A 12,415-nucleotide genomic window follows, 5' to 3' on the forward strand; every position below is an offset into this window, starting at 1 on the left:
TCTCTCAACAAAACTACATGAATAGAAGGAACATTGCTAACTTCTCATTCCCTCCTCTTTCATGCCTGAAACATGCTTTTTCGCACTCATTTTTTTTTTGTTTCCAAGGGCTATAACCTCAAGCTCCTCTATGAAAACATCATCTTCTTCTTCTTCTTCTTCTTCTTCTTCTTCTTCTTCTTCTTCTTCTTCTTAATCCTTAATCACTTGACAACACACGGCATCGTTGTGTTATAGGTTTTGGGTCTCTTGTGTGAGAGGTTGCTATTTAAAAAAAAAAAAATGAGACCTCTTGATAAAGTGATTATTAATTTTTATATATTGTGCTACCTTTCTAAGATATATAAGCACGTGTTTTAAGAAGTACAGTTCTGTTTGGAAGAGAACATATTAATACATTGAAGTGATAATTAGACGAAATTCCTGTTAAATTCAGCAGGAGTTTTCCCTAGTACTCAATGTTTCGCCTTCTGTTGAATGCGTTTAATTGTGTTTAGGCATGATTTCGCTGCATATTAAGGTCTCTGATGTTCAGGAGTTAGTACAACGAAATCCCAGAAGGCCTAAACCTACTATTATTATCATCACTGTAGAATATCTCAGTAATTTTCATATTATTTGTACAAAGGCATGACAAACAGCTCTATTTCAGATCTAGCACACCCTTCCGTAAAGAAATAAAATTATTCATCCATAAAAAAGCACTTTCATGGCTGAATTTGTTAGGAAGTCCTTGGACTGAGTCCCACTTAAGAGCTGAAGAATATTTATAAGGGCTTTTCAGTTGGTTACTTAATCGATCTCTTACAAAGATAGCGGTATTTTTCCTACTGTAAATTTGGCTTTTACTCCCCCCCGAACAATATGAGCAGAAAAATGCAGAGGCATTATACAACGAACATTATACACTCTTAGTTGCTTCAACACAGTTCTAAATAATACCTCCGTAAAATACAGCTACAGTGACATATTTCATATTGACTAACACAGAAATTAAATCCCACGTATTTTTCCATGGAAAATATTTAAAACTGCACTAAAAATAGCAACAACAATACTCTACGTACTTTTATGTATTTTTGCAATTTTTACTGGACAATGGATATTCCTTTTAGTTATCCTTTCAATAAATTACAACTCTCATTTAACTTACAATTATTGTTATAATGAGCAGCATTTCAGAGTGATGCGAAATTCACAAACAATAATTTTCGTATAGATCCTACTGCATTAGCAGTATCATCAATGGTATGCACATTATAGTTCTCGGTTTTTCTTATTCCTCATATGAAGTAAATATATTATAAATGGCATTTGTAATTATATTGTATTCGTTAATAAATATGAAAGAATTATAAAAATGTTAATAAGTAAGGCAGTATACAAACATGTTGTAATGTGAAATCCTAAATTCTTTGTCCTGTATCGCTCTGAAGTTTCGTGTTTACCTACTGACCACATATTTCAGTTCATTATCTAGAATTATATCAATAATCTCGATCAATATTTCGACTGTATCAAATTACAATCAAAAAGTCGATTAACAGACACACGTCTTTATCAATATAACAATAATATAACAAATAATAATATAATCATTATAATATAATCATTATATTATAACATAATAATTGCTAAAATAAAGAGCCAAAAGGCTTCAGTTCGGCGACGCAAAATTTATAAAAGTTAAGTGTATTATTCAGCATTATTTCAAAGCCGAATGTAGAAACTATGAAAGTTTCGTACAAATAAGTTAAAAAAGTTGACCAACAGCTTATGGGAACACGCCCGTCAGCTTTTACGATTCTCCCTACCGCAGATCACTTTAGAAAACACACACGCTGCACAGGCGTCCGTATATATTCGCTTTTATGGACCAAATTAGAAAGCAAATATAAGGACGCCTGGGCAGCGTGCGTGTTCTCTATAGTGGTCCTCGCTAGGGCGTTTTTCAGTAAGCTCTCTGGTCAATTTATTTGTACGAAACTTTCATAGTTTCTACATTCGGCTTTGAAATAATGCTGGATCTATTATCCACTTGATTTTTATAAATTATAACATAATAATTTTATTATTGCACAATTTATTATCTTTTGATATAACCGAGAATTATCGATGTCAATGATAAAGGATATCTCAAAAAATGAAACGCAGGTTTGAATTTTATAAAATCTGAAAAAAAAAAAAAAAAAAAAAGCTTTCTGAATTTTTGTTTGCAGATTTTCTTTTTTTTTTTTTTTTTCATGTTTAGTATCCACGCCGTTTTATAACTAGCTAAATTACAAGCCCAAATATTACTTTAAAAAAGCTGCTGTTGATTAAACTTTGATTTTAGACTTCTGTTACGACTACCAAAAGCAAACTTCTCATGAAATTCGCTGTGCATATTGAAAATATATTTTTTTTAAATTGTTCACTATGATGACATTAAAATTTTTATTAAGCAATACCCCCCCCCCCCCCCCACACACACACACGTTTTTTTTTCATTTACTTTTACAAATGCCAGAAAATGTCATTCATTATGGAACTTGCGGATTAATATTTTCCCTAATTTGTTATGTCTCTCCCTCTCTCTCTCTCTCTCTCTCTCACATCTCACACTTTTTTTTTCTTGTTGAAGTATCAGCTTCTGCGTTACTGGCTCAGCAAAGATAGCATATTCCCATTTCCGAGTGACGAATTATTCACGTCTGCAAAATGAAATAAAAAAAAAACCTAATAATTTGACTTCACTTAACTTTTAAATATGTAGACTGTATACTCAAAACGCGCGCGCACACACACACACACGCACATATATATAGTTGATCCTTTAACAACGCGGGAGTTAAACTCCCGCGTTGGGCTCCGATCCCCACGCGTTGTTCGAAAATCCGCGTATAACCGGTAGCCTTACCGATAACATAAACAGTCGATTAACACAAATTTTATATGGTATGTATACTATATTTTTACAATAAAGTAACTAGAGAGAAGAAAATGTTATTAAACAAAATTATAAGGAAGTGAAAATACGTTTACAGAAATGTTCTGTGTTTATCGATACCGTACGTTTACGTCGTTGTTTACAGGATGAATCGTATGTCTGTCAGTACTTACATCAATATTGTCTTATACAGGGTGTTCGGGATAAATTTGACATATTTATAATCAATTATATTTTTCCGTAAGTTACATGTATTAACACACACTTCTCTTCATTTAAAAGTTTGGACCCTTCTTCATTCATATACAAGATGTCAGAAAGGATGGATAGCTGGAACCCACCTGAATCATGGAAGAGAATAACTTGTATCATGATGATTCGTGCCCGCCATCAAAATAAGGATATTACGACTGCTGCCCAATGCTCCCTGAATACAGTATAAAAATATCATGATGATTCGTGCCCGCCATCAAAATAAGGATATTACGACTGCTGCCCAATGCTCCCTGAATACAGTAAAAACAATCAGGCATGAACTAGAGACTTGCAATGGTGACTACGAGGATGTAGCAAGAAGAAAGATCCCTAGCAGACGATCTGATTGCGTTCGTACAGCAGAATTCCTCGCAAATCTGCAGGAACAGGTGTTGAAGAACCCTGGCATTGGAATTCGGGCTTTGTTCGTGGAGTTGCTAACTGTAGTCAAGCCCTGGATAACAAGGGTAGGCAATGGTAGGCCGTATGTATGGCAGCAGGATTCGGCCCCTTGCCACACCTCTGGGAAAAGTCAAAAATGGTTGTCTGAAAATTTCTACGACTTCACCAGTCCAAATGTTTGGCCTCCAAACTCCCCATACCTTAACCCCATGGATTATTTTGTATGGGGCGCAGTTGAAAAAGACACCAATCGCACTTCTAGTAATACAAAAGCCCAGTTAATGGATAAAATTAAAACAGTTTTTGCGGCCCTTCCCAGGGAGACTGTAGCATCAGCTTGTTCGAGGTTCCGAAGCAGAATTGAAGCTGTGATCGATGCTAATGGTGGTTATTTTGAGTAAATCTTGTTGATAGCATTGTAATTAACTCTGCCTGTAATGTTTTTTTGTCAATTCATTAAATTTAATAGATACAAAGAAGATTTTCGTTTTCCTTACGAAACTGTCAAATTTATCCCGAACACCCTGTATAATAATACAAACACTGTAGATGTTATATGTATTACTAACACTAGACATCTAAAATGAAAAGATAATGGGAAAAAGAAATTATTCATATTTATTTACAGGTATAACGATTCATGCATTGATAACGAAGCAGCAGCAATAAGATTGCACTATGGTAGCCTAGCCTATCGTTATAAGATGTTTATTTTTATTCTAATTAATTATTTTAACTATTTAACTAATTAATAATAGTCAGTTTTATGGAGTTATGATTTAACACTGCATCTTTACGTTTGTTTACATTTCTCTCGACTGCAAATGGCCATGTACAGTCTGTAAGTGTTTGTATGCGTAAGTTTTGATAAATTTTAACTGTTTTATAATAGATTTGTGTATACTTTATGGTAGTAAATGATAAAATAGACCAGTATTTGCATATATTTTATGCATCCATGACATATCTGACTTTTTTCTTAATTTTTTCGTATTTCTCAGCAACGCGATTGGTCTGCGAGTTTTTTTTTTTTTTTTTCAAATTGTCGCAAATCTCCAAAATATTTTCCAATATATTTATTCATAAAAAACCTCGTATAAGTGATCCGCGCAGTTCAAACCCGCGTTCTTCAAGGGTCAGATTATATATAAATTCTGACAGCATAGAAGAGGATATTGACTTATTTTACAAAGATCTGACAGAGACAACAGAAACAATACCAAAGCAAGATGTGCTAATTATTGAAGGATATTGGAATGCCAAAGTCGGAATAGATAATGATGGTTGAGCGAGCGTCATGGGAAAATATGGTTTCGGAGAAAGAAATGAACGAGGAATGCTAGAATTTGCTGTGGACCACGAGATAATGATCTGTAACACAAGATTCTTAAAAAGGACTGTAGAAAATGGACGTGGCGATCAAATGATGGGAAAACCAAGAACATGATCGATATGATTACGATTAAAAGAAGATGGATAACATCAGTACAGTTCGAAATGTCGAACTTTTCAAGGAGCGGATATAGACTCGGATCACAGTTTAGCGATTGCAAACATCAAGTTGAAATTAAAAAGAAAATATAAACCTCATCATCAGATACGAAGAGATACAGCAAGAATAAGTGAAGCAGAAATAGGAAGAAGGTACAGAACTGTGTTAGAAGAGAAACTTAAAAGTATGGAAAAAGAAACAAAATTCGAATCTAAGAGTGAAAGGAGTAATGAAGCCGATAGAAGAAGCAGATGAAGAAACAGTACCAGAAGAAGAGAAGATCAAGAAGTGGATTAAACAAGAAACACTGAAGTTAGGACAAAAGAAAAGAATGTTAACGATAAGAAGAGATACATCAGAACAAATAGAGGAGCAATATAGAAGAAGGTGTAATGAGGTGAAAAAAGCAGTCAGAATGGATAAGACGAAATGGCTAGAAGCTCAATGCAATGATATTGAACAGCACTGTGGAGAGCATAAAACTAGGGAGGTGTATAAAATGATTAGAGCCATTAATAGAAGGTGGCAACCAAAATAGACTACAATTAAAGATGAAAAAGGCAAAGTATTGATGAATAAAGATAAAATTGTATAGCGGTGGACAAGATACTGTAATGAGTTATATGAAGAAAAACTAGATTTAGATAGCATTGGGAAACTGACTGAAGAATTGAAGCTGATATCACCACCAGGTAATGAGTATGATATGGACATTTTAAGAGGAGAGGTATAAAAAGCAATAGAACGGCTAAAACACAACAAGAGTCCTGGTAATGATAATATCAATGCAGAAATGATTAAATATGGTGGCGAAAGTATGGTTACAGAAATGCACCAACTATGTAATATGGTATAGAAAGAAGGGAAAATGCCAAAGCGGTGAAATCGATATTAGTGACGTTATACAAGAAAGAAAAGTTAGAATGTAAAAATTATAGAACAGTTGCCTTGACAAGTCATCTTGGTAAGGTGATGATGATGATGATGATATTTACAGAAAGATTGATGACACAATTTGGAAGCATACCTTGCAGACAAGCGAGCAGGATTTAGGAAAGATAGAACTACAATTCAGGATTTTGACAACGCGGTTAATAACAGAGAAAGCTAGGAAAAAACAAAAACATATATGCTTGCTTTGTTGATTTTGAGAAGGCATTTGAGTATCGACCAGAAAGTGACATTAGCAGTGCTAGAGTCGTATGGAATTGACAGAAAACTAATAGCTTCTTTATAAGAATGCAGTTGCAGCAGTTACAATAGGTTCTGATTTGGGGAAATGGTTTAAAACAAGCAGAGGTACTAGACAGGGGGGCCCCCAATATCACCGAGCATTTTCTTCGCACATTTAGAAAGAGCAATGGATAAAATGAAGGAAAATGCAAAAGGAATATCAGTGCATGGGATGAGAATTAACAATCTGAGATTTGAAGATGACATTATTATTATTGAATAAGGCGAAAGAGAACTACAAAAAACACTGAAACTGTTAAATGAGAAAAAGGAAGAGATTTGAACGTGTTATGAACTTAGAAAAAACAGACAATGGTATTTAGTGAGAAGAACATGAAACAAAAGATACAAGTGGATGGAAGAATTGATATAGAAAATGTAGAACAATTCGCATATTTAGGAAGTAAAACGACATATGATTTGGACTGCAAAAAAAGAAATAAAGATCAGGATTGCAAAGGGAAGAACAAATCTGAATGCAATGGATAACACTGGAAAAGTAATGTGATCATCCTACAAACAAAACTAAGAGTACTGAAAACATGCATCTTTAGCGGTGTACTATATGGATCTGAAACGTGGGTAATAAATAAGGAATCAAGAAAAAGAATTTTGGCATTTGAAAGAACTTGTTACAGGAAGATTCTGAGAATAGGATCGTTACAGAAAGTCACAAATGAAGAGATCTGTCGGAAGATACAACCAAAGGAGAATCAAATGCAGAAGATTATAAAACGGAAGCTACAATTATTTGGACACATCTGCAGAATGAGCAAGAATCGGAAGATAAAGACATTCGTGTTTGGTATTATGGACAGTGTAAACAGAAGAGGTAGACCATACAGAGAATGGATAGACGACATAAAGAACTGGTGTGGAATGAGTGTACAGAAACTGCGAAACTATGCACTGGAGAAAGAAAGGTAGAAGACGATGGTGAAGGAGGAATCGGACACCGATGGGCAGTGAGCCTATGGTTCATGATGATGATGATGATAATGATGATATATTAAATGGCGTACTTATTGTTTACAATATATTTAAAACAATAGTGGAATTTTTCAGTTATTTTATGTTTTTTTTCCTGGTAGAAATGACTATTTATTAAAGAGTAATGCAATTCTCTAGTTGCTATAAATTAAATTTACTTGAAGATTCAGACTTCTCTTTCTAGTTTGTTACTACTCTCCAACTGCATCCCGCTTCGTGCAGATTTAACAGTTTGATTATGTTGCTTCAATTTGCTCTGTTTCAGTTTGTAGCTAGTTCTCTGCCTCTGCTTTCTCTCATGGAGCCTCCGTAGCTCAATTGGTTTCAACGGAGCCATTTGGTTCGAAAGACTTCGGTTCGAATGCTGTCTTCGACGTCAATTATCTTTATTAGGCTTTCCAATCAAAGGGAATTAGCATGTCTCATACGGAGACTTTTTCTCCCTGAAACTGTTTTTTTTTTTTTTGCCTTTCAAAAGAGGCCACCCTGCCCCGTGAACCCACTGTCTACGGCGAATACTATTGGACAAGGATAGCGACGAGAAACTACCTTGTTCTATAATAATTCCCTAGTGATGTAGCGTTTCTACACCACTTACCATTGGGATGAGAGAAAACACTCTCTCATACGTCATCAGCGCCATATGTATATTGCCCCTCAGTCCGCTATGTTTTTGTGATATTGGGGAATCGGTAGAGACTTTTAGCACGTGTAATATTTTCTGAATTAATACAGAGAGAGTTTAGTCGAAAAGTATCCGTTTTTTTTTTCTTTAATTTTTTTTTTCTGAAGTTCCCACAAGTTTCACTTTCTAGCCATAGGTTTGTTTCGCAACCTACTGTATCCAAGTCGGATTATATATAATATATAAATGGTAAACCGCTGAAACTGCGGGATGACATTGCATTTTGCTGATTTAGATAACATCTAAGTAGTAATAGATTTACATTTGTTATTCTTCTTTGTCTTGTATCCTGACAGTTATTATTGTCTTTGTGGTGAGACATGTTTTAGGAAAACTTCATTCAAAGATAAGATCTAAAGTCCGGGTCATACTGAATTCTCGTAAATTAATAATTCCAAAATTCTTTTTAGAATATTCTGTAAAAGTCTCAGTAAATAAATAGTATACCCTACTTAAGTTAGTGTTATAGAGTCCTTTGAAAAGAAAAAGAATCTATAACATAATAATCATAATATGTTATATATAAAATATAATTACATCATTTTCGCTTATAAATCGTATAATTGGTAAACAAGGATCGTCATAGCTTAGTCGGTATAGACGAATCCCTTTGGATGGAAACACTCGTTCGAATCCCACACGAAGGACCTTTATCAGTGCTTTTCAAGTGAAGGTGAATTAACGGTCATATATGGAGGTGGCAGGGGGTGAAAATTATAAAGGACGTAAAAATTGAAATTAAATATATTACAGTCAGTATTGTGAAGGAATGTTATGTGCATATAATGGAACTCTTAGAGTAATGCCACACGCTTGTTGTATGAAGGCGCACTCTACACAGTCAACCTCGTTGGCTGTGTTACTCTGTAGTGGAATGATTAGAGGAAAGATAGTATGAAATTATTCTACTAATGTGAAACAAGAAAAGATTAGGAATACATCTTGCTATATTTTTAAGACCAATGAAAAGCGAAACGTATCTTAGAATTATTTCGCAGATAAGATGGTGTAATTGTTTTTCAGGTCCCTTTGACATCAAAATGTGCTTAAACATAAACCTGAATTTATATAATAGTACCAAAACGTAGATCGCATGGAATGTACAAATAACGAACATATAATTTTTAAAAAAGCATGAAAGAGAAATTGATTGGTAGACAATATAAAGTGGATCGAAATGATAAAACATAAAATCCTAAAAAGGATTTAAACATTTAATAACTTTTTATTAATTAATTAATGTTATTCTTTTATTTGTTATAATGAAATACAGAACTTGGAGATTCAACCACTGCCTTGATGTCAAAGAAATAGAAGAAGCAATTACATCATCTCATTTCTGGAAAGCAGCAGAAAAATGTCGAGAATGTTTCTCTTAAAATTCAACATGTAGAAAAGATTATATTTCGCTATCTGTACATTCGATAGGTTCCAGTTAACTTTTATGATTCCATATACTCTGGTAATTAGTGTGTATCCAAGCAAAATGTATAAAAAATTCTTATTAGCAATTGAGATCTGTGTTAATTTATTTTTACATAAATATTATTAGCATAATTATGCTGTACAATAAATATACTTTATTGAATATTCTGCCTTCAATATACTTTTAAGGGCTACTGATAACCCTAAAAACTAATACTGAATAAATGAACATCAAAGACATCTTTTTTTATTGGTAAACTACACTTTCTGAGTAGTTCCAAGTTTTTTCGATAATTTATTTTTGACAATAAGCAGCGATATTAACCAAAGCTATAAAAATAATATCTGAGCCTACTCCCTATAAGGGAATAAAAGGCGTTAGCTGATTGTTTTTTAATTGTAAAATGTAGACCGTCATCCATTGGAGAGACTTATTCATACTTCTGAGACCAGAACATATCGTAACAGACCTAAATCATTAAACGAATGATGACAATAACGATGATGAACCTTTGCTTAGAAGAAGCATTAAAGTGATTGTCCGACGAATTGTGGTATCATTCAGAACAGTGTAGTTCGCAAATATACAAAACTTCACTACTGCCGCCTTAAGATTTCCAAATAAATATCTCTATTTAACAAAAATCGCACTTAAACTGCTTCATATTCGATAACAAACTCAATTCTGAAGATATTTTAAATAAAAAAACGTTACTGACATTTAGCAAACAACAAACAACATAAAATTCATCTATTAAAATGGCGATTGCATATCGACCTTCGATGGCTTTGTGCGCTGTTAGCGTTTATATGTGTTGCGGAGCAGGGAGCTTCAGGTAATGATTGTCAGGAAGCAGGGAAACTGATCATGCATAAGTCATATTGTGTCTGCCCAAAGAAAACGGCATTCAAAGAAGGAAACACAGATAGGTAAGAGTCAACAAGGGGAATCGTCAAAAAGTTCTATGATGGACTTAGATCTGAACGTTACAAATAGTCAAATGGCTAAAAATTCTGATATAGGTAATGTGAGGCAGCCATTGTCAGAGGTTAAACATCTTGAAACGATGGTTTCTATCCCACTTAGTAAATTTAAGCTGGGTAAATATTTGAAATCAACATTTGACAACTCAAGTGACAGTGTTATAGATGACTTAGTATCATTAAATGATAAGAAGTCAGACTTGCCAAATGAGTATGGTCATCTAAATCAACATTTAAGTGGCCTTGATCTGGTTGCTGAAGACCAACTATCAGGTGAATGTATACATACCAGTGTACTGTCCCTTTCAGTTTCTGATTCTTCAGCTAATTCTCACCTACCAACCAAAATCTTGGGTAGTGGTGACGACAATCCTTTCATCAATTCAGATGAATGTGTGCATATCAATGTATTGTCCCATTCAGTTTCTGATGCTACAGTTAATTCTCACCTGCCAAACAAAATCTTGGGTAGTGATGACATCAATCCTTTATTTTCTAGTTTTGATATGTCGTCTGAGTCAACCATTTCTTCTGTAGTTGCTAGGGATGTCAATCCAGATTACTTAACATCTTTATCATCCTGTGTGTCTATGGTATCATCTCCAGAATCTGATGTCAAGGTAGAAATGAAAGATAATGCAGTCCATTTCGCATCTTCTAATGTATCAACTACTTTGCCTGTATTAATTGACTCGTATAAACACCGAAGTTTTAGTGTAATATATGATGATACATCTGGTTTGTCTAATGTCCCAAGTTTAAGTGATCATCAAGACTTCACAGTTAGGTGCAATCAGTCTCATAGGAAACATTCCTTTTTTATACAGCCATATCTCAATGTAACTGATAGAAGCATGTGGTGTAAACTGTCTTGTACAAGTTCTCCTGAGACAAAGGAACTGACATTTTTAAATGACTGTAATATATTTTATAATTTTGCTCTGACCAAATTGTATAGTCTATCTTTCAGCATTCCAATATGTTCTAATGTTTTTTATGGAATAGAAAGTATGGGAGATTAAGAACGACATGGAATGAGAATGACAGATTATTTAGTAACCGATTAAGAGAGAGAGAGAGAGTGTGTGTGTGTGTGTGTGTGTGTGTGTGTGTGTGTGTGTGTGTGTGTGTGTGTGTGAGTGTGTGTGTGTGTGTGTGTGTGTGTGTGTGTGTGTGTGTGTGTGTGTGTGTGTGTGTGTGTGTGTGTGTGTGTGTGTGTGTGTGTGTGTGTGTGTGTGTGTGTGTGTGTGTGTGTGTGTGTGTGTGTGTGTGTGTGTGTGTGTGTGTGTGTGCATGGAATAAATAGTGCAGAAATACACACACAGAGGTTTCTGAGCGATATACAAAAGAATGTGGGAGGAGATCAGGGACAAAAACTAGCATCAGTGGGGACAACGAATGTCAAGTTAAAAAAGGAGTAGAAAAGATATTGTGCTGTATGGGGATTCTATAATTAAGAGTGGTAGAGTAATTAAAGCGTGTTATCCAGGATCAAAGATTAAGGATATAACTGAGGCTGTGAGATTGCAGAAAGATAGAGCGAGTGAGATTATTGCAGTTATAAGGACGAATGATCTAGGTAACGAAAGATTTTCTGTGAGACAGGATTTAAGGATTTAATGATAGCAATGAATGCAAAGAGCGAGAGTAGAAAGACCATGTGTGTGCTACCAAGATTTGATAGTAATGAATTAAATATAAGAGCAATTATATTAAATGGAATGATGTCAAAATTGTGTAAAAGCTTCTGCAAAGAAATGAAACTGAAAACTGAATTCATTTTATGAATGTCTGAGATGAGTTTGATAAAAGGAAGGAGTATTTTAAGAGAGATGGTTTGCACTTAAATGGATTGGACGCTTGGCATTTAGAACATTTATTGATAAAGGATAGAGTAAATGGTCAAAAAACAGGGAAACGGGATTTGCTTGGGCAGCAGGTGATAGAGCCAGCTGTAAATAGTAAAGGTCATTAATCGCTGTGAATTTGGGATTAATTATTCGCAGAAAATTAACAGTAT

General features: G+C 34.4%; 1 protein-coding gene and 1 long non-coding RNA gene across 2 annotated transcripts in view; one reads left to right on the plus strand and one right to left on the minus strand.

Annotated features, from left to right (window-relative positions):
* Window positions 1-12,415, minus strand: part of LOC150108689 (uncharacterized) — a 134,540-nt gene that overhangs the window by 34,055 nt on the left and 88,070 nt on the right. The window lies entirely within an intron of this gene.
* The window catches only part of LOC150108690 (protein white-like), a 72,526-nt gene continuing 70,490 nt past the window's right edge, over window positions 10,380-12,415 (plus strand). The window contains exon 1 of the mRNA XM_090415362.1: window positions 10,380-10,802. Within this exon, the coding sequence (XP_090271488.1) occupies window positions 10,380-10,802 (423 nt within the window). The remainder of the gene's footprint in view (window positions 10,803-12,415) is intronic.

This window comes from Typopeltis vanoorti, chromosome 3 (genome assembly GCF_054136105.1).
Source record: "Typopeltis vanoorti isolate ZY-2024b chromosome 3, IOZ_Tvanoo_1.0, whole genome shotgun sequence".
Classification (NCBI taxonomy): Eukaryota; Metazoa; Arthropoda; class Arachnida; order Uropygi; family Thelyphonidae; genus Typopeltis; species Typopeltis vanoorti.